At 44.3% G+C, this 26001-nt stretch overlaps 2 protein-coding genes and 1 long non-coding RNA gene across 7 annotated transcripts in view; 1 reads left to right on the forward strand and 2 right to left on the reverse strand.

Annotated features, from left to right (window-relative positions):
• Window positions 1-4742, reverse strand: part of LOC121015124 (uncharacterized) — a 43359-nt gene extending 38617 nt beyond the window's left edge. For all 5 annotated transcript variants that reach the window (XR_005783637.1, XR_005783634.1, XR_005783632.1 and 2 more), the window contains exon 1: window positions 867-4742. This is a non-coding gene — a long non-coding RNA (uncharacterized LOC121015124). The remainder of the gene's footprint in view (window positions 1-866) is intronic.
• On the forward strand, window positions 373-8050 carry COX20 (cytochrome c oxidase assembly factor COX20). Its single transcript, XM_040451866.1, has 4 exons — window positions 373-445; window positions 6858-6972; window positions 7068-7131; window positions 7790-8050. The coding sequence occupies exons 1-4, from the start codon at window positions 404-406 to the stop codon at window positions 7965-7967; spliced, it is 399 nt and encodes a 132-aa protein (XP_040307800.1). The 5' UTR covers window positions 373-403; the 3' UTR covers window positions 7968-8050.
• An 8663-nt stretch (window positions 8051-16713) lies between these two features.
• Window positions 16714-26001, reverse strand: part of HNRNPU (heterogeneous nuclear ribonucleoprotein U) — a 34995-nt gene continuing 25707 nt past the window's right edge. Inside the window, exons 3-16 of the mRNA XM_040451653.1 lie at window positions 25748-25990; window positions 25252-25516; window positions 25093-25166; window positions 22900-23039; window positions 22208-22307; window positions 21707-21819; window positions 21098-21361; window positions 20696-20815; window positions 20143-20271; window positions 19882-20050; window positions 19381-19635; window positions 18700-18884; window positions 18270-18341; window positions 16714-17844 (exon numbers count right to left, since the gene is read on the reverse strand). Coding sequence (XP_040307587.1) covers window positions 17791-17844; window positions 18270-18341; window positions 18700-18884; window positions 19381-19635; window positions 19882-20050; window positions 20143-20271; window positions 20696-20815; window positions 21098-21361; window positions 21707-21819; window positions 22208-22307; window positions 22900-23039; window positions 25093-25166; window positions 25252-25516; window positions 25748-25990 — 2183 coding nt within the window. The 3' untranslated portion in view covers window positions 16714-17790. The remainder of the gene's footprint in view (window positions 17845-18269; window positions 18342-18699; window positions 18885-19380; window positions 19636-19881; window positions 20051-20142; window positions 20272-20695; window positions 20816-21097; window positions 21362-21706; window positions 21820-22207; window positions 22308-22899; window positions 23040-25092; window positions 25167-25251; window positions 25517-25747; window positions 25991-26001) is intronic.

Genomic DNA, 26001 nt, shown 5'->3' on the forward strand with positions numbered 1-26001 from the left:
CATCCAGGCACGCGCGCGCGGGCCGGGCGGCAGACGGTTAGAAATGGCGGTCGGGGCGGAAGGAGGGGGCTGGGGCGGGAAGCGGCGCAGCCTCGAGGCGCCAGGGTTTTGTTTTGCCCCCGCCCCGCCGAGGATCCCAGTGCAGGGCTGTTTCACGAGCCCTCCTTGTCTCACGGCCCCGGCCCCCCGGACTGCGGAGACCCCCGTGTGGAGAAGGCGTCACCCGCCCGTTTGAACAAAGGAGACGGCCCCCCAAACCCAGGCGGCGGCCCTGCGCGGCCACTGCGGAGACGGCAGAAACCTGCCCTAAAATGGCGGCCGGCGCGCGGGGGCGGGGCTGGCGGGGGAGGGGGCTTCCGCTCGCGGCGCGGGCGGGGCGGGACGCAGGCGCCCTCCGGAGGCCATGGCCGCCGCGCCGGAGCCCGGCGAGCCCGCCAAGGGGAAGGTAAAGGGGCGCGCGGGCCGGGGGCTGGCGGTGGGGGGAGGCCACCCGCCGGGACGCGGGTTCCGGAGAGTTACCGTCCCCGCCCCGACATTTCTAGCCGCAGCGTCCTGACGAAAGTGTCCGGGACTCGGGGGCGGAGGGGACCGAGCGGCACCGGCAGTGACCGTGACACGGGCTGGCGGCACTGAAGGAGAGCGTAGCCGGCCGGGGGCCCTGCACCGCCATGTGCTGGTCGCGGTGAAGAGCGTTTGCGCGCTCCCCGAGCACCGGTGCCCGGTCTTGGAGATTGTGTCCTGAGCACGACACACGGGGACCCCGGGGTGCCGAGGAAGGGAAACTTGGTTAGATTCCGGGGAACTGCTGCGCACAGCAGGCGGAGGGCGGGTGAAGACTGAGGTTTTCCCCGTTTGCGTGCGCTCACCTGCAAACTGCAACATTTCACGTCTGCGGAAGATGCAGTCGCCGCGGCGCGTCGCTCTCAGGATAAAAGCCGAATTCCGTGGCCTGTAGTACAAAGCCCTCACGTAGCCCCTAACCGTGCAGCTTGTGTGACTCCTCTCCCTTCCAGTTGCGCCAAAGCTACCCGAGGCTCTAGACACAGGGGGCTTGGAAAAGGAGGGCGGTTTCTCCTAAAGGGCCTCCTGACTCCCCAAAGCAGATGGAAATGCCTCTGTCCCCATCTCCCCGGCACCTTCCACTTAGCTACATCATTCCCGCACTCGTGACACTGGATGTTCATCATTTATGTCGTCTTCCTCTTGGGCTCCTTCAGGGAACCCCATTTGTATATCCTCAGTGCCGAGCGAATAACGGATGTTCAGAAAATGGAAGAAAACCTTTTTTTTTTTTCAATAGAGAGCTTGCAGAGACGCTCACTTTGGGCCAATGAACAAATACGCAAGACCTACTGTGTGCCGGAACGGTCCTAATCTACAGTTTTAGGATAGTCTCTGCTCAGCTTGGAAATGTTGCTACTTCAGTTACTGCTTCTCTGGGGATTTTTCCTTTAAATTTGGCTCAGGTCATCAGATGGTTAATATGAACAAATGTTAGATATTTCCATATTGAACATCAAAACATATTTGTCAGTTTCTACACTATTAGTGCCTTTTTTTAATGCCTCCTATACTATTTGGAGTATGCGTCATGTAACCAAACGTACCCCAATTTAAAAGTTGTTTATTTCAAGAGGCACCATAACTGTAAACACTGGCATCTTAAATAGGGCTTTTTATCCCTCTGTTTGTTACCTTTGACCGATGACTGCTATCATTTAAGGGTGCAGAGTATGGTTTAGCCATTGAAAATTTAAAAATTTAATGGAAAAAAATACTATTGACCTATTTAATTGGCCCATCATTAGTAAAACAAAATACTGTAGTTGGTGAAAAGAAGGCTTAGGTACAAGCCGCAAAACTGAACACTACCAGATTTATGTGGCAAGGTTGGGGGCGGGGGTGGAAAGCTCACTCGTAAAACACTAGTACCTATCGAAGCTCATACAAAGAGATTACAAAATTTATGTAGCATAAGCTATGACTGAATTAGTAGCCCAGGGTGATGTCAGAAAAGGTAGCCTGCAGTTCTTTTTAAAGAATTATTCAGTGATCATTCCAGTGTAATCTAGGGATTATTAGCATCAGCAAACCTAAGATAGAAATGGGAGTTAATCAAGCTGATAGAACTAACCCTTAAAAACTCTCTGCCCCCATTCTTTGCTCTCCAGGAAACTTTAAAATACAAAATTTGGTACTGGCCTATCAGGAAAGCACTGTAGGTAAATTCTGAATTTATCAACCCATTCAAAAAGTATTTACAGAGTACCTACTGAGTACTAGGCACTTGGTGCTAAAGACACAGCCTTGATCAAAACAGGCAAAATGTTCCTTGTGGAACTTCCGTGGTGCTGCAGGACTCAGACAAAAGGGAAACCAGAATTTCAGCTACTGACTCAACCATGCAAAGATCCAGGAGAAGAAAGGCAGTGTGTGCTAAGGAAGAACCATCTGGGTCGGTGTACCTAGACCAGAGGATGAGAGTGGGGGCCTTCACGACAGTAGTAAGGAAGGCATGGGGGGATTTAAAAGGACGATGGTCTGTGAAGATACTATGAGGGATGACGGTAGCCTGGTAGGAGCAGCGGAGGTGAATTTAGTTCAGGATGTGTTTGGTTCAGGTATGTCCCAGACTTGCCAACACATTGGACGTGGGTTTGATGAAGGATTCAAGGATGATGGCGCCTAGGTTTTTTGGTCCGCAAATTGGTGGAGGAGTGATGCCTGAGAAGTAATTCTAATTTGGAAGTATTAATTTCAAGGTGCTTCTCTGACATACACAAGGCATCGCTAGACAGATGAATGGGGACATGAAAGCTTGGGAGAGGTTAGGTGTGATTTACAAATATGGGAGTCGCCATCATGCAAATGGCATTTAATTGAAAGCCTACCTTTGGGAGCTGCGAAGGGCAGTGCGAGAGGTCATCGGAGGAGGGAACAGCAGAACTGCCAGGAACGGCCAGCAAGGTAGAAAACCAGGAGGCACTGTCCCTCCCATCTGAAGCCAAGGAAAGCGTTTTGAAAACAAACGGTGGCCCGTGCCAGGTGCACTGATGGGAGTCCGGCGGGTTTTATGGTGTCTCACGCAGGCTTCTGCAGTGCAGCGTAGGGATAAATGCTCTTTGAAGTGAGTTAAAGGGAGGGGAGGTTAACTTTAGCTTTGCGGGGAGAGGGAGCAGAAAAATGGGATTGTACCTTAGGCGGCTTGTTGGGGAGAGGGGTGTCAAGAGAGGAGGGGTTTTGTTTTTAGCCCGGAGAGGAAAAATAATGGTGCAAATGAAGGGGTAACCACATTTGCACCATTTTTGAGGGGTCAGGAGGAACCCACTGCAGTTAGGACTGGTTTGAAATAGGAAGACACCCAGTTCATCTGGTGCATCGGAAGGAAAGTATGTACCGGCCCTTGATGCAGTGGGAAATGGGGTGCCTCTATAGTTCAGTCTGTTCCCTATAAATTATTAAACTGGCATGCTGGCTTAGAAATCTTTTGAGCATCCCTAATTCCGTCAAGGTGAGCTGGAAAAGCTGCTTTTCCAAATCTAAGCTTAAAATTTTTATGGGGCACCTGGCTGATTCAGTCAGTAGAGCATGTAAACACTTGATCTGGGGGTCGTGAGTTCAAGCCCCACGTTGGGCAGAAGAGTGTCCGTTTTTTAAAAAAATCTTAAATAGTACTCCAAAGGGACTTATGGCTTGAGCCTTTTAATTTACATTTCTGAGCCTTACAATTCAGTGTACTTTCTAAAAGCGTTCTATGTGCTTAAGACTGGCTTTTCATTAATTTTACTATACTTGCTTTTAAGTAATCACTCTAAACTCCAGCTTTACTGGGAAGCTGAGAATTCTCTACCAGTGAAGGGAAGATTGTGCTCTTAAAAGAAGTCTGCACTCTTACGCAGTTTTGATACAAACTGCCGATCTGTACTTAGTACTTACTCCCTAGATGTGTGACCTTTGGAAAACGTCCCCCTATTTCATTTATGAAAACAAAAGAAAGGGTTAAGGGATAGTGGGAAGGACAAGCTTTGGGGGTCAGGCGGACTTATTTCCACGTCCTCTCTGACCTCTCTGCAGCAGGTCACAGCCAGGCTCGGAGGTCTCCTCACATTGAGTGGTTGTGACAAGGGATGTAAAGGGCCTGGAAGGACAACTCCTGTCCCAGCTCTAAATTACTGTTGTTTAATTAGACCAGTGTTGGTTTCTTAACTTTAGCACAAACCAGTTTTGTTGGATGTGGTGCTGATAAATGTAGTGTGGAATGTTTGGCAGCAGCATCCTTGGCCTGTAGCCACATGTTTTCTAGAAGATTCCATTTTATAAAGTAGATGTAACTTCTTTTAAGGGGTCTTTTAAAATAAGACTATTTTGAATCACCTCCCTTTTTAACATTTACTTTTCTTAACAGTATCTAAAAGCTGTCCCTGATCTGGTAAGATTCATAGAAGGGGGGGGGGACCCTGAAACTTTCTAAACCTAGATCTCCACGGCCCATCCCAGAATTGAGGGCAGATTTGAAAACCTCTAAACTGAAAAAAGGTAAGTTTCCTAGCTGACTTTGTGCTATTTCAGATATTTGGCAAGGTATTTTACTTTATAAAGAACTGGGGTTGGTAGCAATTTGCCTAAGTACCCCCAGAAACGTTTCGTCTGCAGATGCTGCCCAGTAGGACTCGGGCATGGAAGGGAATCCACATGCAAAAAGCCATTCATAGAGTGATGTGTGCAGTGGCCGGTAACCCGATCGTCGCAAGCCATAGTGACGTCCTACCCTGTGGCAGACCTGAGAAAATGGGCACAAACCACCCCTTCTGGTCTTCCCCTAGGTAAATGGGCTGGTCTGAAGACGAGGGCATTAGCGCTGGACTGCAGTGGGGAGCCCTGTCTGCAGAGCAGCTCATAGCCTCCGCACCTGCCATGACTGTTCTGTTCCCCCTTGGCTTTTTGAGCTGATGGGGGACAAGCGGAGTTTTCCTAAATCAAATGAACTGCTAGAAACAGAATCAACAACCTCTTTGAAAACACAGGGACCGTATTAAGTTTGTACCAAAGAGCTTTTACAATTATCCACCAGGCAGCATTAGGGGTGTGTGTCTGGGATGGGGGAACAGGGAGAGAGAAGAAAATGGGATAATCAAGAAGGTACAGAATTTCAGCTTTATTGTGAACCAAATCACACTTCTTGCCTGGCAGCAGCTTGAGCCAAAGCAGCAAACACAGGAGGAAATACAAACAAGAGTATCTTCATAATTCAACCTTTAATCTGATTTGCCATTTACTGCCCTTTTCCCATTCCTTCCCGTCTTTTCCCTCCTCCCACAGAATCCTGCCTCACACCATGCTGTTCGCAAATTATTCATTGAAACTTTTTAAGATATTTACGAAGAGAGCGTGCGTGTGTACACACACATTGGGGGAGGAGAGAATCGCAAGCAGGCTGTGCTGTCCGTGCAGGGCTGGATGCGGGGCTCCATCCGTGACCCTGGGATCACGACCTGCGCCGAAATCAAGGGTCAGACACTTAGCTGAGCCACCCCAGGTGCCCCATAACTGAAACTGTTATTTTTTTAAATGTTTATTTCTGAGAGAGAACGCGAGTGGAGGAGGGGCAGAGAGCCGGGGACAAACGATCTGAAGTGAGCTCGGCAGTGACAGCTGCAGGGCTGACAGCAGACAGCCTGATGTGGGGGCTCAGACTCAATCAGACCTGAGCCAAGGTCGGGACACTTAACCGACTGAGCCACCCAGGCACCCCCATGACTGAAACCTTTATATGGGCAAGTCTGCTTCCTTTTTTCAAAGTCTGTTACCGAAAACTTGCATTTACTCAAGTTTTAGGAAACCATCTCATTGTTTTCTAAGTCCTTCTTACGTAGGCATGCCAGAGTGAAGCAAGTGTGACTTTAAAAAAAAAAATTGTGTCCTGCCTTCCCCGAACCCCAAAAATCGAGTTCCATTGGATATTCACACTAAGCATGTGAGGCTAAGCTGAGCAGTATGTTTTTTAATGAGGAAGAGCAAGTCCATACATCCACGCAGACTGTAGAAAAAGAAGGCAAGGTTCATCTTAGCACCCGAAGGAACTTAAATCATCTCCTAGCCTGATGCCTTTCATTATAGATCGAGGGCCACAGACATTAAAGAATACACGTATATCCCACAGGCTGTAGAAGTCGGTGGCAGAGCTGACAGAGAAACCCACCAGCACGTTTCCACGGCTTTCCCCATGACGCCTCCCCCGCCCCTCGGTGCCGTGTGCTATCAACAAAGACTCAAATACAGTCCAGCACAATTTCTTATCACAGGCAAGGAAACAGACCAAGAAATGGTGCACGTTTATCTTCACGTGAAATACTTTCATGAACAAACCTGATGTTCACCTGATACCAACAAAATCCGAAGTCCTTGTTGACTTTAAAACAAACGGCACTATAGTCTCATAAGCGAGCGCGGCTGAGTATTTACTTTTACCATTCTGTGCTTCCCGAGGTATGGGAAGCAAAGTGTCGCTTAATTTCAGTGATCACCAGATTCCCACCAGATAATTTCATTGATGTTTAAATGATCAATGATCAGAGTGACGGATGCTCTTATTTCCAAATCAGTCAATCGGCAAATTGTGGTATTAACACCATACTTTAATTCGTTTAGATGTTTAAGTTGTCCTGTTGTAATGGGGTTTTCTGATCAGGTTTGCCACATTTAGAGATTCAGACTGTAGGCCAAAGCCCGATGACCAAAGATGGTAAGTGGGTTCACGGTTGTCACACAAGCACATAGCCTAGAGTTTTTAATCTTTGCCAAACCACCCAGAAATAAAATATTTTGTTCAATCCAGGTTCTTTTCTATTTTATCCTAGACCTTTAAGCTCCTAGGAATTTTGGATGTCGAGAACATCCCCTGTGCACGAGATTCAGTATTATATGGTTCATTAGGATCTGTTGTGGCTGGCCTTGGACATTTTTTGTTAACTAGTGAGTATCTGTTTTTCTCTACGTGTGGTGAACATTTCCCAGATGGACTAGTATGTAATGTTTAATTACAATGGTCATGTTATGCTTTTTGACAGGTAGGATTAGAAGATCATGTGATGTTGGAGTAGGAGGATTTATCTTGGTGACATTAGGATGCTGGTATGTGTACTAAGTAGTTCCAGAATATCCAGGATGGTGATAGGTTTCTCCAGTTCAAGCACATGCTCTTTTCTGAGCCACCTCCCACTAGAAGACTCCCCCAACCCCTGTGCCTTTGTATCTTTTACATGTGCGTATGTAGACGCATTTTATACCATTCGTCAGATGAACAGACGAATGCAGGACATTCTGTCAACACCAAGTTATGACTTGTACTTTAGGGAAGGCCTCAACCTTCTACACGCTCACTTCCGGCTTATGGCAGCACAGCTGAAAATGCTACTTTAAGAGTGTGTTCACAACTACTGGCACAACACATGCATGAATCTGATAATGGGTTTTCTTAAGGGGGATGGGGGGAGCCAGACCCAGAGGACCTAGAGTACATCATACATATGAGGTTCTACAAGTAAAACTAAGCTAAAGGTCATGAAAGTCCTCATTTTATGTAAAGCATACCTTAATAATAATGTGCTCATAGGTATTCTTGACATCAAACTACCCCCCACAAACAGTACTCCGAATTAGAATGGTGGTATTTTCAGTCTTGGAATAGTCGTCTGTAAGGCCTCTTGAATTTTGTTACTACAGCCATCACACTTGTCTCTAGAAGAACTTTCTATGAAGAAAGACTTAACTCCTGTTCTTTTCTTACAAGGTTCCACTGTAGGTATAATCATGCAAAGCTAAGAATCCAGGAAAGAATGGCCAGAGAAGGAATTAAAAATAAGATTTTATATGAAAGTACCCACCTTGATCCTCAAAGAAAACCAGCCAACGGCAACGGCGGCAGTGGGGTGACCTCGAGCACAGAAAACCCAGCTACATCTCACTGAGGCCCACGCTAGTACACCTTGTACGTGCCGTGACTTTCAATCAAGTAAATAAAGCGTGTGTTAGTTGTAGTCTCTTTTTCCTACACTTGTGTGAACACACACTTATTCTCACTCTTGGACTGCGGCCAGCGTAGCAGATAGTGGGCTCGTCAAACTTAGTGGCCTCACATGCTCAGAAAAGTTTCCTTGTAGTAAGAGTGTAAGTAATGGCATTTCGAGAAACAGAATCTCTCCCAGTTGGGTCAGAAAACTTGCCTTAAAAACAAGTAACAACTGCATCACTGTATCCTGTTAAAAATGAGGAAATACTTCCTGGTTTCTAAAGTTAGGTGCTACTGTCAGCCTTAAAACACTAATGGACAGTAGGACTTTGCAGATTGCTATTTTAAAAACGCACTCACCACCTGACCATATTCTTCGATTTCTTACAACAGGTAGGATCTCTCCAGAAGTGAAGATTGTTTTTAAGTGCTCTAATTTTTCTGGAAGTATGCAGTTTCTTTTAAATGGAATTTAAATATACACAGGGCATGCACAAACATTTTCAGAACTTGTTTGGTACAAACAAAAAACTACAGGATCACACACATATTATTACATTAATGTGAATAAGTAATTTACAATTCAACCAGCTGTCATGTAAAAAGGCAAAACAGAAACAAAAACAAGGCACCCAACCAAGTCTACAGCATTTATTCATTCAGGGGAAAAAAACTCCCTTTTGGAATGGAAGCAATGGAATTATTTATTTTTTGGCTCAATAAATAGCCAACAGGACTTTTCAGGAAAATCTCTTAAATAATTTGACAAAACACAAGCTAGATGGTCCCTTCCTGGTTAAGAGACGGTAAGTCTGAACACAGACCAGCAGACAGGATTCTGGTTAATGGTCCTAGAACTGGATTATGGTGGTGAGCCAGAGAAACAGAACAAGGTCAAGATATCCTGAAACTTTATTCTGGGGTGTCCCACTTTTCAAAGGTAAGTGGGGAGCGCATGCTCCGTTCGGATCACACAAGAGAGCACCCTTCCCTCCTACGCCCACCTTTCCCGTGGCCGTCCTCACCAGGGGCAGGGCGCACGGGCTATGTGGTCTCCCAAATGCCACACCTCCTAAGAATATTCTCATCATCTAGAGGCCGCCCAAGGCAGGATTTGAACACTAATGAGGAAAGGTTGTTGGAAAGGAAAATGCAGTTTACGAACATCTGTCCACTACAGACACAACTCAAAAGCTGAATCCAGTCTGTTATTCAAAGTGACCACTCACATTTTAAGAGGGAGGCACTGTGTCTGGGGGGGGGGGGGGGACGGAGGAGTACTGATCCAACCGGACCTTTAATAAGCTGTGTGCACAGGCCACTCCTGTTCTCAGCTTCGGTTTACAAACGGAGGCAATGTATAAAATCGGGCAATCGGATTAAGTTAACTCAGTTCCCACCTTGCCCTCCCATTCTATGATTACATCTTACCCTGAGTGAGAGAGACCTCTCGGCTGGCAAAAATTTCCAAGGCCTTCACCAGTTACAAGGTTAGTTCACTTTCACAGCAGAGTAACTGCATAAATTGAAGACCTGGGTAAAAACAAAGTTGTGACATACTTACTTGGATTGACTCTGAAAATATCGTTTAGTAAGTTTACATGATCATGCCTTTTATTTCCTTCCTCCGTTACGGAGGTTAGGGATCACACTCCTTGCTGGACCAGAACACACTCCAGGCCCCTCCCCTGTGGCTCCCGGACACCTTCCCTGAGGCCTCCCGACAGACCTCTAGGTCCCACCGCTAGTCTCCGACCCCGTCCACTCACGCTCCGCCATCCAACCTCAGGCTCCCACCGGGTGAGCGCTGTGCCAAGCCTGTCTCCAGCGCACCTCCGGCCACGGAGACCTGAACTCAGGCCTCTGCTTGAGCTCTCCCACTCTGGCCACAGGCAGAGCCCAAGTCCCTTGTCGGCAACTCCGGTCAGCTCTTCTCTTTACGTTCCCAACCCGCGTGCCTGGCAAGGGCAGTCCCGTGTCTGTTAAACAGTGCTCCAGGTCCCTGCTTCCCCCCCCACCCCCCACTCGCCACGGGACTGGAAGGGCAACCTACCTTCCGTGACAGCGGGAACCTCCAGGTGAATCTCGGCTTTCACTGTTCCATTAATTCCAAAACTTCACACTAGGTGATCTAGCAGTAGATACCAGCTAAATAGCTGATTAAAATAGAATTGTGGCCATTAGTAGTTTTAAAAACGCTTTGTGGCTTATCTATAAATGCTTCGTTAAATCTGTCTGGTGCTCTATGCATTTCCCCCTTCCCTCACCCCTCCCTTGACTACTTGGCTTTTCCATCACAGTAAAAGGACCTCAGGGAATTTAACATTAACTAGAAGCTTTTCTCTGGACTTGTGATTTATAATGACCAAGTTTGGCAACAAAAAATTTTAACTATTCCTAGTACCATTATTTGATTTGCAAGCATCTTTTTAGTCTACGTACCTCTACTCCATCGCTGGTTTCCCTTTGCTTCGATTATATAATGCGAGGAGGTCTATATAATAAATTCAGGACTCCTGTTTATGCACTTTTCAGCAAAGAGCTAGGGATCAAATGGGGTTGGAATCCTTCTATTCCTAGATAAAAATCTGTAGCGGATGGGGGTCAAGGCACCCCTTTGAAAGTCATGTTAATATACGTACTACAGTTTGGGTAAACAGAAAGTCTTAATGAGTAGAAAAAAATAAAGCGAGTGCTAAACTTCTGATTTTTAATGGTCCTCTATAATAATAGTTTTTGGAAGCATCTTAAAATATGGCCCAGTGGTCATCCAATGAGGACAACAGAATATACCAATACCCCAATGCTGGCGTCTCACGCGGCCGATTTTATGCAGGAAGCTCCACCTTTTTTCTCTTAAAATACGAAGCTTTAGGGACAAAGCTTATTACAAAGGTCTTCCTCAAGGTATTACATGTTGAAGCTTGTAACGTTGAAGCTTGTAACTCCTACTTCAAGTAGGAGTCTTCAACAGCTATGCTTGCCTTACTCTTCATTTTCTAGAGTAAAGTTTTTTTTCCAAGTATTTCTATCTTGACAAAACCAGCAGTGACTACATTAACACGAGCAGGCACTAATGTAAAAAGCCTTCGGTTGTTCATTTTTGTGAACAAATGGTATCTGTTCCACTTTCCTAGGAATAACATCCGTTAAGTTCCATATGCCATAAACTTATGGCAGGACCTCCCCTTAGGAAACCAAAGTCAACAACCTGTATACACGGGGTTTCTTAATGGAGCAGTTTCCACGGAAATGTTTCTTCCCTTTGGACTGTGAGGACAAGTCCTATGAAATGAAAGCTATGCTTTGCTATCTGAATTCAAAGCTTATTTCTGAAAGAAACCTTTTTCTTGTAATGGTTTTCCTCAAGTGAACAAAATCGGATTTTTACTCTTTAGTCTGAAACAGAGCAAGCAGTCTGCTCTTTCAGAAGCCATCAGATTTTAGGTGACACCGTAGAGCTCTAATTCATTGAACAAATCCTGATAGCTACGTCTCAACGCTATTCTGTATTACCCAATACATTTCCCTCTAAGCTTCTTATCAAGCCTTTAAAGGACTTCAGGGCGGTGAGAAAGTACATGCTCTGGACTGGCACAAGCAGAGCTCACACTGAGCCTTTTTATTCCTTCTGTCTTCACAATTTAAATTTACTTCCTAGTTGATTTTTCCATTTTGATATGGAGTCCCATCTCATTATCCAAAAGGATCTCAATCTATTTTCCAAATGTTTATAAACTAATAAAGACTAAGCATGTACGCATTTAGCACAGATGCATTAAGATCTGGGGAAAACATGGACACAGGTATCCTGGACAGTTTTCTGCATTGAAGCATTTTCCGTAATCTCTTACAAGTGAGGAGAATTAAAAAGAGTGTCTTCCAAAAAGTTACAACAGAAGGAATTTGAACCATTAGACTAAGGATCTAACCTTTTAAGGGCTCGGCTCTATTTGCATACGCAGTCTTAATCCCATGCAAGGACCACCACTTGCGGGCACACCAATACTTCATACGTGGGGGTGCGAAGGACAGAGGAGAAAACCTGGGTGTCCAGTTTATAGAATCTAGCCAATCAGGGTTACCAATGTCTCCCAATCCCCTACTTTTAAATAAGAGAGTTCTAATTAAGGTGATCCTGGAAGCCCAAAGAACAAGTATGAAATGTACAAGCAGCAATGAATTTGGAATACCTATTGGAATCACTGGAACACATTTAGTTGGGCCCTTTACTCTTCCACACAGGACATTCACATGGACAGACTAAGGAAAAGGAGATGAAATTTCAATCAGCATAAATTTTTTTTTTTTGCTTTATTACTTAAAAAAAAAAAAGATAAAGCTGGAACCTCTCGTTGTACTTGACCATGACGCTCCCACTCCCTTCAACTAGACCACTGAAATGTAAGGACACCTTCTATTACTAGCTACCTAAAAAAATTGCTAGTTGCCATTCTAGAAAAGCCCCGCTCCTTCTTCTGAAGTACCAATTTTCCTTCACCTCTCTGTAAGCCTTAATACTTCAAAACGTTTCCGTCACAGGTTGGCCGACCATACTGGCCATCTCGCTGTTCTTGGCCTTTTAATTTTTTTTTCGTTGACCCTAACATGTTGAGTATGCTTCTCAGATGCTTGGCAAGTGCAGAAAATTTCACTGCACAAGTGGATTTTACTTCCGGTGAGCGCCTGGACCCGTAAAGGACTGGCAGGGAAGAGCATGCCATGAACAACAGTTCAGTGTTTATTTAGACAGGTTGGCTCTCTGGCCTATGCAGTCGGAGCTGCGCATGCTCCAGAGAACGTGCTCCGCCACTGGCGGTGCAGCCAAAACGAAGCGAATCTTCCCCAAAGACATTTCTCTGTTTACCTAGACTGTCGTTACCACCTCGCTTTCAACTATAGAATGTAGTTTCTCATACCCACCCATCCAGCTTTAAAACCAACCCCCCCCCCCGCCCCGTTCCTTGTCAAGATGCAAGTATACGTTGAATCCTGGCACGAAAAGGGAGAAAAAATTGTAATATTCCTAGGCAATAATTAAAGTTAAGTACAAACTGAAACACACGGTTAAGGTCCTTGTCCCAATAACCTCCCTAACCAAGTAGCGCCTATCGATGATCTGTTCCCCTACAAGTAACTGCTCTACGATCACAACTGAATGCCCCAGGAGCTACACAATGCCAAGAAATTGTAGTTATTACGGTTTCCATGTGGACGGCACAACGTAACTTCACAAAATACACAGGTGTTAACATTTTTAAAATAACTCCGGTTAACATTAGGACTATAGTTTTTACAATCTACTGAGCCTTACAGACTAAATTAAGTTCCTTGGACCAACTCATCAGCCGTACTCAATCGCCTGTAATTTTAGTCAACCGGTTAGGATGTGACGTCTGTCACTTAATGTACGCGCATGCTGTTGGCCTTCTCCTACGGATCTTAAGTGCTCGTATGGGGTCTCCAGCCGTATGCATGTTGAAATCGACTAAGTATAACCACCAAATAAAGTAGCGTACGTTTTTAGCAACAACAATTGGCTATTAGGTAGGTGATTTCAACTATTCAATATCACATATACAGGATTTAAACTTCGGGGTATTAAGGGACTTGGGGATCCTGGTTTTTCTTTTTGTCTACCCCAACGCACTCAAGAGATATACACTGTGTCAATCAGCACACCTTTAGATCACTTCCATCACAATTCTGAAGGGTTTACCTTAGATAGCAAGGTGAGTAAAAAAGAGGAGGAAGGCTAAGGTCACTCGCTTCAACACGAGCTAGCCACCATAAAGTATTTTTAGTATTTGTCTATCACGTACCTGCAGTGCTGGCACCAGGGGATAAAATACACCGGGCCTCAGAGGAACCTCAAGAAAAACTCAACCACTAACCTGGCTACTACACATACAACCCCCGAGTGTTTTACTGCAGACTTGAAGAAAAGGGCCGAAAATTCAAACCTAAATCCAAACAGAAGGCTCCGCGTAGCAGAAGGGCATTATGGTTTTAGGGAAGTTTATGAAATTAACCATTCGAGTTCGAAGAGGCCGGTTGAACGGGACTAAAACTATTTAGACAGCTAACGCAGTTAGTCTAAATACCAATTTACCATCCCCTTTAACGCCCCGGGCGTAACCATCGTGACCTATTGCCAAGGCCCTTAACGCTACGTATCTTTGCTCTTTACCATTACTGAAACGTTACACCATTTCTCAGAGCCCCAGAAACACCGACGACAAAGTTTAGACTCAAACCATTTTAAATACTTAGGTACGCACGGCTTTAGAAAAGAATGCTGTACTCCTCTTTCCGGAGTAGTTCAAGGAATATTCTGGGGGGTGGGAGTGGCCAATTATTCTCCGCTACATCCACCCACTTTTAAAAAAGACATTTTATACTTACGCGTACAAAGGGAGTCGTGGAAACGGTTTTTAAGGTTACATTACCAGACGCTAAGACTTGGGCTATGAAAGACAGGTTTATGCCTTCCTTAGTAGCTTATTCTGGTTTGGGCTTTTTAAGTACCAGATACATTCCCACAGACCTATAATCAGTTTTTTGTAGGTGACTGAAGTCTACCCCAAGCTTAAAAAGGTATGGGAATACTTCGTTTTTATTTGTGCGACGGGACCTATTATGAAAACGGTCCTAAGGACATACAGCCAATTTATATTAAGCGCACAGAAAAACACACTCATTCCCACAACTGATGCAAGCATTGGATGCAGAACACATTATCTCCATGAATGTAAATTCTCCCGAAGGTGGAAAACATACTTAAGTATTACTTCTCCCAAAAAAATTTTAAGTACTTTGTCAAGGCAAGTAGTCTTCAGGAAGCTTTAATACCTTGTCAGTGCTCAGGACATGGTCCTCATTTTCAGACAGAATCTACCCTGGGCAAGTGTGGGCTTCGGGTTTTGTGGATTTAATGAGGCTTCCTTTGGTCAGACTGACTTCACTCGTGCTGCATTCTAAGACTTCATCTTACTGTCTGGCCAGGAAGGGGCCACAAGTTAGTCCTGACCTCCTAGGTCCGAGCCAGAGACCTCCACGTCAAAGGCCAAACAGGAGCCACAAGACAGAACCTACCAGCAGCAAAGCAAATGCTCTACAGGACAGGAGCTGTTACTTCATTTCTTACAGTGATCCGCCGTCTTTCCTGATTAACCTATTCCTGCGCTCCTCACACCACTGGAGCTCACCAATCTGATCCAACACCTCACTCAGGAGGACAGGACCACCTGCCAAACTTTCTAGGGGAAGTACCACTGAACCAACAGCAATCTCACCGGTGGAGCGGAGACATTTGTTCCCAACTAGGTCTTGTGTTTCTTCAGTTTTGCTCGCCACAGAGGGACAGGCTAGAGGAGGGGCAAGCAGGAGGCCAAGTTTCTCGTTTACAGACCCTACTCTGCCAAATGGCGTTTCTTCTTTTCCACGCTTTTGCTTGCTATCTGATACGCTCCCCCTTCCCAGTTCCTTAAACACGAAAATTATTCCTTTCCAGGCATATTTAGTTCTAATCTTGAGGAGACCGCTGCTGGAAATTTTAACATATTCCTGGACAGTGTTTTTATCTATTCCACTGGTCTTCCCAAACTTCTCTGGACTACCCAAGGAAGAACAGTCTACCCAACAGTATTATTTGGCCATTACTCCCCCACCACGATTCACGTTAGAGTATGAACTCCTCGGGAAGCAGTTTTCAACTAGAAGGTAGATCCGAGATGTTTCAAACGTACCCAGAACACTGATTAGCAACAAAGCTGAAAACAAATTTTTCCCCTGGGTAGGTCTACTATGCAATCCTCGTAATTACAACGTGTACTGATCTAATAGTTAATGCCAGTGGTTGCCAGCACTAAAGCTAACTGCTAAAAAAACAAACCTTGAGACGCTACCTTGTCCCGTTAAGTATTCTCACCGGAATTCCAGGATTAGCCTCCGCTCCCCAAATGTATCAACTTAAACCTACACCACCAGCTAAAACTCCACTCCCGCTCCGCTTGTGGCAGAATTCCTAGGAGTATGAAGAAGTGAAAAATCTGATTGAAGATGGCTAAAACAAAAATCTAAGCAAACAGAAGAAAATACAGACAAACCTCAACTTACCAGAAGCAACCTAAAACACCAACAAAACGCTAGACTGAAGTCAAGTTTTAGTTCTACAGTTTGACTCCTGATTCCTCACTTCACATCAGTGAGGGTCCTTTAGAAGATTAAGTGTTCTGTGCAAACCCAATAGAATTACAATTAGGGGATCTAATGCGGTCACATAGCTACAGTTAAGTTAGCAGTGTTGTGTAGTCGTGAAATCAAGGACTGGTTGTACGATGGCTTCTAAAAGCATCTGTTCCCAGAGTCTCACGTATCAGATATATGCGTATTAAGATATTCTCTTGAGGACAGCCGTTAGCATTTCGTAAAGATGGTAAACTGAGTGTTAACTTCTCCCAGCCAGTACACCTTTTCCCCTCGTTAAATGTTAAAGTCGTCTGGGGGGGGAGGGGAAGGAAGGATTCGACTTTACTTCGTAATTAAAACTCAATTGTCGGTACACATTTAAGTTTTTAAAACCTAAATGTTCGAAGTACGGAGTACAGAATAAGCTGTCCAGAAAGCACACACTTAAATTTCCTCCTCTTGGGAGTTTTATAAAGGGATTTTGAACCTTGATGGCGAGAATCCCAAAACGAGAGTAAAATGAATTCTTTTTATTGCAAACAAAACGTCTAAATTAATTTCTCCACCCACTTTCTTTAGAAAGAAAAAGAAATCAGCAGGCTAAGGAGATACCCATTCAAGAACTGACATGATTAAAAATTAAGATATAAATGGGTGACTCACAATTTCATTAGCTTACAAAGATGGTGGAGTAAAGTACTACAAGCACACTAGTGATACAGTATTTTGTGGGAGAAGGGCATACAGACATAGCTAACTTCATATAGATCCCATTAGACAACTGGATTTACAACAAGTTTTTTTAATAAGAAATGGGCAAAGCCAGCTTTCTTTTCAGAATCAAAATGCAGAACAAATGGAAAAATTATGGTATTGAACCTTCACAAGTTTGAGCCTCCACAAATAATGCAACCAAAGTTTTACATTTTGAACAGCCCTTCTACGTACACTCCATCTTCTCTCTCTTGGTTCCAAGTTTTCTCTTCGTTCCCCATTAGGCCAATTCCGTTGTTATTTAAAAAAAAGAAAAAAAGAAAAAGACTTCCCAGTTATGGTCAGGAACTACGATGGAAGCTTCCCCCTCCGCCGCTCGGCAAACTACAGAGAGGATGGAGTGTTCTAGGAGCAGTACAGAGTCTCAGGTGATTCATGAGGACTGCGCGGTCCTCCCATGAATCTGGTTGCTAACATTTCTATTATATTGTGACAATGACTCCCGACTGTTATCTCTGTGAGAAATGGGGGGAGTAAATTCTTAATAAAAGACACCAGGTACAAAGCAACATTTTACTTTTGTTGTGATAAAAAAAAAAAAAAAGTCACATTTTACAGATAAAATGTAGAACCCTGAAATACTGACACATTCTCTTATCGTGCACAATGCTGAGGTTCTCTTACGATTCACTTTAAAACTGCAATTAAAAATGTACAAAAAAGAAAAGAAAAAAAAATCAACCCACAAAGCTTCTAAAAAAGGAACCCGCAGGCACTTCCTCTTGTGGAATGTTTAAAAAGTTAGCCTACTAAAGAAAACAGTCGACTTCTTGTGAAGGTTTTGGAGAAATATGTATCAGTTCGTTTTATTTGGGTATTCAATAATATCCTTGGTGATAATGCTGACTCCATGGCTTCTGACCCCAGAATTGCTGTAAGAGAAAATTTTTTTTTTAAAGAAAAAACATCAATAAGCCACTCAAACTGCTTTTAGGAAATGACAATCTAATTCAGAGTAATTGCTGGAAACAAATTTAGACCTGTCATACCTCTGATTTCTATCAAACCAGATTTAGTTAGTATTAATATCCCATTATTATCAATAAACACATTACAAAAGAAAACACATCATGACTTGGTTAGTTTATACAATTAAAGCTAACAATAAAAAGAACCGTACGTATTAAAGAATATTACTTTATTAAAACAGTAAGTTACAGCCATCTCCACCTATATTCAAACCTCGCCCTGTAACGATTATAAAAACGCTCCAATCCCTGCGCAAGGGTTTCAAGACTGACTCTTACGATGAACTTAAGGCACAATGAATGTACGTAGCACATAAGAAGTTACTTACACCCTGCTGCCACTGGTTGTAGCCCTGAGATTGGTTTTTGTAGCCACGATTGTTTCCTCGTCCTCTGAAGTTCCGGGGGGGGCGCCCCCAGGCAGGGAGAAAAAAAAAATCCTTGAAAACTCAAACTCCAGAGCACAGGTCTGTGCTGTACACAGGAGCCAGCAGCACAGGACAGGCCTCACCTCTAGCAACTCAACCCTGGGCGCCCTGTGCTGTTTGCTCTCGGTGTTTAATTTATTCATTTAAGACATCCTTGGACGTGCTGCGGGTTCATGCGTGAACACCAAACTTAGGCGGCCCTCGTTCTACCATCCCTGGTGTTCCTGCACCACCGCACTCAGACCTAATGGCCTCACTGAGGCTGTGACATGGCTTTACAACTTTCCCAACTCCATTATCCGAATCATTGGGGCGGGGGGGGGGGCAGGACCTGGTTGTAGTTCCCTCTGTTGGGCATCCCGCCTCTGCTGTAGTTCCCTCTGTTCGAGTAACCGCCTCGGCTGGGGAACACGGGGCCGCGAGGGTACGGGTAGCCGATGCCGCCACTGCCGCCACCGCCACCGCCTCGCTGCGGCATGTTGCCCCTCCTGTTGTAACCACCGCGATTCCCAGGAGCTGCAGACAAGACACGTTGGCTTTAGCAACCTTGCACTTCCTTTCCACAGGACCCTACTCTTGCAGACTGGTCCTCTACTGTAGAGAAAAGTAACTTCTAAAACCAACAGGGGCGCCTGTCTGGCTCGGTCGGGTAGGCATCCGACTCTTGATTTTGGCTCAGGCCCTGATCACAAGGTCTGTGGGATCGAGCCCTGCATCAGGCTCTGTGCCGACAGCGCGGAGCCTCCTTAGGATTCGCGGGGGGGGGGCGGGGGCGCAGTCACACACGCGCTCTCAAAATAACGTTTAAAGAAAAAGACACGACGTTTAACACCTAACAAGGCGTGCTTAGGATCACATCATGGCATTTGAAGCTAGTTACTAGGGCAGCAGAGTCCAGGGAGGTCAACTGTCCTGTGTTAAATTCAGCTGACCACCACCCAGCCCCCAAACTTAGAAGATGGTCATCACTCGTTCCAACCTCCAACCAAGTGAAACTCAAAAACAAACTCACCTCCTCCTCTGAAACTCCCGCCGCGCATGTTGAACCCGCCACGTCCTCTGTGGCCGCCGCCTCTGTTGAACTGGTTCTTGCCACTCTTATTTTTATTGCTCTTCTTGGAGCCGGTGTTCTGTTTCTTTTCCGGCGGCAGCGCCTTTTTGCTCTCCTCCTTATACTGCTCCAGAAGTTTTTGGGCTTCCTCCTTCTGCAGCTCAACATAGGTGATTTCATCAAAGCACTCGGCCACCTCTGGCAGCGTGAAGTTTCCTACAAGGAATAGGGTCAGATTAGCCCCAGACCACAGTCCTAAAGCCTGCTTTCATCCTTTCAAACCACGCTTTGCCATCTGCTCGGTGTACGAGCGTTTCCCTAAAGAGAGAAATAAACCCCCCACACACACTCCCTTAACAAAGAGCGAAGGTAACTCAGGAACCGGCATCACCGGCAAACGTTCACACGAGTTTGCAGGTACAGATCTCGGCAGCTTTAACGTTAATAGAATTAAATTCATACCTTTCATTTTGAGGACAGCGTGTTCTGGTAGGTCTTTCCCCTCTACTTCAGCTTTCTTCTGTGTTCTTTGCTTATAGTCTTCATCTTTTGGGCAAACTACGACAGCTTTTCGCTGGAAGCCTGCAAACAGGCACATTTTTCTCCTCTGGGCAGCAGCAGACACGTTGGTCTTTAAAACAAAGTTCATAAACCCAAATGTTAGCTCCACGCCAAACCCAATCATCAATTCCTTTTGTTAATAACCTCAAGGCTGCAGCTCACCTGATCCAGAATGAAATTTCGCTTCTTACGGGCAGCAATCTCAATAAACTTTCCGAGACACTGTGGAGCCCTCTGCAAGAGCGTGTTCAGTTTTCCAGTATCAGCCATCTGTTTCTTAAAACCTGCCACCTGTTTTAAAAGTTCAACAGTTCCTTTGAACTTGTGAATAAAGCTCAATTTTTTTTTTAATATCAGCTTAGATCTACATGGAAACCAGACAATGCAAAGTTTAAATACTGCCTTTCCTTATCATCACTACAAAAAAGGTCATTTTATCATGTAAGCAAGATCCTCTGCTCTCCTAAGTTCAGCTACTAAATGTCGATAGTTCAAAGTTTCCTAGAAAAAATAAAGCATCGCCCCTGGAAGGCACTTTACCTTCCAGACAGAAGTAGTTTACATCCTTCTATAGTTTAAGTAACCAATGGAACTTTGCCCAAGCTCCTATCTCTAAAACACCAACGCAAAATGGATAAAGACAACAGGCAAAAAAGTTTTAACGCCTTCTGGTCTTTTTAAAGTGCTGAGATCACACCCTCAGTATTTTTCTTACCATCATTTTATCCATTATGGTGTTTGTTCCGAGAATGTTGTATTTACCAGGATTTTCTGCCGCATGTTTAGTAACCCAGGTGGTTTTCCCAGCTCCAGGCAAGCCAATCATCATAACAACCTACCATGGAAAAAAAATGTTTCACTTAGTAGAGCCATCTAAAAATTCCTGAAGTTATTTTGTGAAGTGCACAAAAACCCAGTTTCAATTTGTAAATTTTCGTTGCCCTAAAACAAGGGAATTTTTGGAAAACTTAATATTCTACATCAAAAAACACAGCTACAGCTGATGCCAACAGCCGTGCCACAAAGCACATGAAACAGAACAATCATCCAGATCTTCTGAATGTCATTCTTGCCAAACAAAACTAACCTTCAAATGCTTTTAAAAAAATCCACTTACTTCACAATCTTTCTTCTCTTCAGGCCCCTTTGGTCCTCTAACTCGATCCTCTAAGGGGACATTCTGGATAAAAGTATAATCTTCTGGTATTGGAAAATATGGCTTTTCCTTCTGACCAAAATTAAATTCAACCGCACAGTTGTGGCAGAGAACATGCGGGAAGAGTGGCCTTCCAGCAAGAATTTCCTTACTGACTTTGAAGGCAATGCCAAGATCTTGCCCGTTCTTTGCATAGGAGAGTTCTACTTCATCGCTTTCAAAGTTCTGTTAAATTGGGAAAAAAATTAAGATTTTAACCTGCTTCCTTTAAACATGCTTTAAAAAACCCTCAAAGTTCAAGTTGAGTGAAGCTTACCCTCTGGAAAACAGATTTAGGTTAAACGTTAGGAGCTTTAGAATAGTTATAAACAATGAGACACACACATCTAGAAGCAGAAACAATACTGCCTTCAGTAAAATACACTAGATTTTTCAGGTCCAGTTCACGTTAAGTAGTTTTTAGTCAAAATGGGTTAGTAATGAAGGCCAATGTTGATAAACCTTTGTAAAAAAAAAAAAAATCCCCAGCTAGTAATTGCTCACTTATATATAGAAACTTAGTTGACTTACAGCAAAACATGTTATCACATCATTTTCATCAAATTTCTCTCCATAATCTTCAGTCTCACAGTTGCAGGTTTTTATTCCTTTAAGAGAATACCCATAAGAGAATTCTTCTTCACCTAAGAAAATAATGAACTTTCGTGAAATCGATTGTTCAAAACAGTCCCATACCCACATATTTTAACATTCAGGATAGAGGACAACAATATAAATGAGTACCTAACCTAACATTCTTCCACTCATGCTGTATCTAAAACATAGACAAGTAATGAGAGCTACAAGGCTTATATAACTATTTGAAAAACTGCACACCACAGGATAATGCTTTTCCTAACCACTGGTCATAAAACAAGTAACCATCCTACTACACATGCTAATAGCATTCATCTCTAAAATACTAATAAAATAGATTAAAAACAAACAAGACAGAATTAGAATACTTCTAGTCTCACTACTGAAATCAGACCCTGAACACTCACGAGGACAGTACTCTAATGGAAACTTTACCAAGCAACATTCCACTTGTGGTTAGTGACCAGCCAATCCGAACTTCATGTATGTCAATATCTTTTGTATACAAATGCCTTACTGGGATCTTCTCTGTAACCTGAAAGTCAAATCATAAATGATTACAATGAAGATAAACCCTTGAACTCTAGCTTCATTTCTTCTGGGCCATGGGCTAATTCTTCTCTGGCTACTAATACAAAGACACTCATTCTACCCTGTCATCTCCCCCCTCCCCCATAAGAACTTTACAAATTGACAGAACTTCTAACTTGGAATTGAAAAGGTTGAAGTTAAGTACTTGGTTGGATCACATTTAAAAGAACAGATAATGTTTAAAAATTACATATTCCTGACTCGAAACCCGATGAAAGTATACGCTCAACATGCTTTGCTCTGGGACAAAACGAGAAACCCAACAGTTATTTTTAAACCCTTGGTGGGCCTTTCAAGTGCTTGATAAAAAAGGAGCACCCTAAAGAAAAACAGACTGGCTCAATAACAAATTCTGATTGTAACAAATATGGTTAACGGTTATAAAACAAAGGTCTTCCAAGCCCCTCTTCCAGTCCACAGAAACTTCCAAAGAAAGAGCCCCCACTGACACTGAATAGTGTCCAGCAACTGGAAATTCACTTGTTTAAAAAAAAAAAAAAAAAAAAAAAAAACCAAAGTCACAAAACTACATTTACCTTCATCTCAAAACAGACTTTGCCTTTGGACACACCATAAGATGCCCTTCCTCCGGCCCAAAGAAAAGCAAAACTCTCCATAGTAAGGGAAGAAGCACTGAGGCGGTCTCTTGATATTTTAAAATGTAGATCACAATTATCTGTAATTATATCAAATACCATATTATTTCTTTTGACATCCAACGTGAATACAGCTGCTACGTAGGCAAAACCTGGTGATTACATTCTTGCGTATTTCCTAATGCTTCACGGACACTGCTTCTACAAACCATGCTGCTGTTCTGACCTTCCGTTTAAGCCCCACCCCCACACCAAGTCACTCTCACCAAATTACCAACTAAAGCGTAAACAGCCTCCAAAACTAAAACAGCCAGGTTTAACGTGTATTTTAAGTATATAAAATAATCAAGACAATGGGACATGGATACATACCTGCTCTGCTCTTTACCTTGATTTAGAGGCAAGCAGTAGAGGATAGCAGGAAATCAAAGTGAAGTATGCCACAACCAGGGAGAATTTACCCGTGCCACAATAAAACTGAAGGTAGGCCATGATATTTTAAAATACAGGAATATGAGCCGTTGATCCTGCACTTTGTAATTTTAAAACACCAGGGGCTCTAGATCCTAAATGCTTTCTAAAACTTGTGAAGGCAGCCTCAACCCTACAAAGTGCAAACCTGGTTGTCTAACACTGTTCATATTACAGCATTTTAAGGTCCCTTTTCCCCAGGCTTGCCGGTTAGTCAATAACAATGGGGGATTATCCACTTCCCGGATTACTCAAATCCAAAAGGTCTTTAACTTAGCTACCTTTGGGTCACTGGCTCATTTCGTATGCACCTTCTTGGAGTTCCCCCCATGAGAGCTAAAGTTAAAAAACTGTTTTCTTCAACAGTTTTTATTGACGAAAGGAAATTAAACCTAGTTTGGAATTCTCCTTAAATAAGCTTTGCTCTCAAAAGATTCCGGGTCGCTGATAGAATTTTTGGCTCAAACTGTGCTGCTTGTACCCAATGTAAGTAGCAAATTAAGGAGCTGATATTCCTCAGTAATGAATTAAAAGCCTACTCTGATAGTAGCGTTACTTCTTGAATCACTGCTTCACTGTCCTACCCATGCCCGCCCAGTTTGTATTTAAGCAACCGAACTGTATTTAGAACTTTCAAAGAAACTACTTTTCCGTGTGTGTTTTCTCTTTTAAAAGACTCCCTTAGCTCAACTACCTGTAAAGGACATTTAGTAAGAAATCCAGGGTCAATGTTGACATCCTCACAAACCTGATTAAAATCAAATTCGTATTGGAAAACACGGGAATCTACTACACTTTAACTGCCTGGATCTACAGGGCAGGTTCACACCTTACCGCTTACTTTTCAAGCAATTGTTTCTACCTTCTGTTCTTTCTATCCAAGTGAAAGAACTGTGCATTCTGATCGAATGTTAAACCAACAAAACGTTGTTGTTACAAAATAAAGTCACACCCGTGACAGCCAAGGCCCATCTAGAGGTCTGCAATCCTCCTCATACTCAATTGCAACCCAACTTGGGTAAAGGAGCAGTATTTACAGCGCTGCCATTGACACCATTCGCTGCTGAAGAAAGCTAGTAGCCCCGTGATAGCCCACTGCTGCTGCCCCAGGTCTTTGGAAGAAATCAACTTATGTTAAAGCAGCAGCTACTGAACTGGAATTGAGAACAAAAGAGCAGTTATTGAAAAAGTAATATTACAATCTTTTAGAATAGGGAATACACTTGCGTGCTAATGGGAAAAGCCATTCATTACATATTTCACTAGCCCAAAGAGCTCCCTTGCTAGAATTCTACCCCAAAAAGGGAAATTATCGTAGGAGCCTACAAGTTACAGATAGTCTTACAAGTTTCCATTAGCTAACTAAAATTTAAAAAACTGGCATTAATTTTACATTCCTACAAATGAAAACTTTCGAGTCATATAAAAAAATATAACCAAATTGCCGAAGCCTGGAAAATTATCAATACGACACAACCGATGCTGTACTAAACATTTAGCTACCGAAATCTGAATACAAGCCATCACCACCTTCCTTTTAACAGAAACGGTTTAGGCTAAGTTTTATGCGTTCAGTGCACTGCGTTGTTTTCTAACACTCTCGGACCCAAACCGCCACACTGAGAAACTAGGGGAGTAGACGGGAGAAACCGCTTCACTTACAAGTATCAAGACAAACCACTGTGTCATCGAAGTGCTCATCTTCCTCTTCAACAGGTGGCTGGGGAGATTTGGCTCTGAAAGACAGAATTGTCTCCTGATTCAGCTTGTCCTACCCAAGACCGAACGGGTAACGAGTAGAACTAGATGGGCATCCTCTACCTGCTATACTTGTTCTCTTCAATGTACTCAAAATATCCACGGCCATGATCTTCTCGAGGTCTTTTCACACCTCTCTTTTTATCTCCGCCTTTCTGCTCTGTTTTGCCGTCTCCTATAACACACAACACCCCCGCGTAAGGGGCCAAGCCGCGACACGGCGGAAAAGAAAAACCCCCTTCCTGTTCAAAGTCGCAAAAAGCTCGACTTTCCCGTTCTTTTCCGGGAGGGTTTTCAATCGACGAATCCAACGCGAACCCAAAGAACAATCAGCTCGGAACCGGACTGCAGTTAGTGACGCAGTCCAAAACCATCGCTAATTTTGCCACTCTACGCGAAGATTCGAGAAAGCTCCTGCAGGCTAGCGCGGCACAGGCCCCGAGCCCACGTGTATCCCAAAGAGAGTTCAGGAAGGGGGGAGGGGCCGGGCCGGCCCGCGCGCCCTCCCCTCCCCTCCCCTCCCCCACCCGGGCCCGCGTTCCCCGCGGCCGCATTGTACTGATCTTCCGCCCCGCTCTCCCCGCCCGGCCCCTCCCGCCGGAAGTGACGTCACGCCGAGACCCTGCGCTCCTTGCACAATACCGCGGCCCAGCGCCGCCAAAGCGCGCCCGCCCCGGGCCCTCGGGCCTCTCCCCTCCCCCCGAGACATGTGCCCGCACCGCGCGCACGCAGCGCGGCGGCGCCACCGCGGGCCGACGGGGCTCCCGCCCGCCGCTCCTCCCCCCGCCAGCGGCAGCTGCAGCTTCTCCCCCC

The sequence above is a fragment of the Herpailurus yagouaroundi genome, unplaced genomic scaffold (assembly GCF_014898765.1).
Source record: "Herpailurus yagouaroundi ecotype Mexico unplaced genomic scaffold, PumYag 205, whole genome shotgun sequence".
NCBI classification, from domain to species: domain Eukaryota; kingdom Metazoa; phylum Chordata; class Mammalia; order Carnivora; family Felidae; genus Herpailurus; species Herpailurus yagouaroundi.

Bases quoted from the DNA above. Each gene is read 5' to 3' on its own strand.
- COX20 (XM_040451866.1), top strand. From the start codon at position 404: ATGGCCGCCGCGCCGGAGCCCGGCGAGCCCGCCAAGGGGAAG. The intron at 446-6,857 runs GTAAAGGGGCGC...ATTTTATCCTAG, and splicing joins GCGAGCCCGCCAAGGGGAAG to ACCTTTAAGCTCCTAGGAAT. The intron at 7,132-7,789 runs GTATGTGTACTA...TTTTCTTACAAG, and splicing joins TTGGTGACATTAGGATGCTG to GTTCCACTGTAGGTATAATC.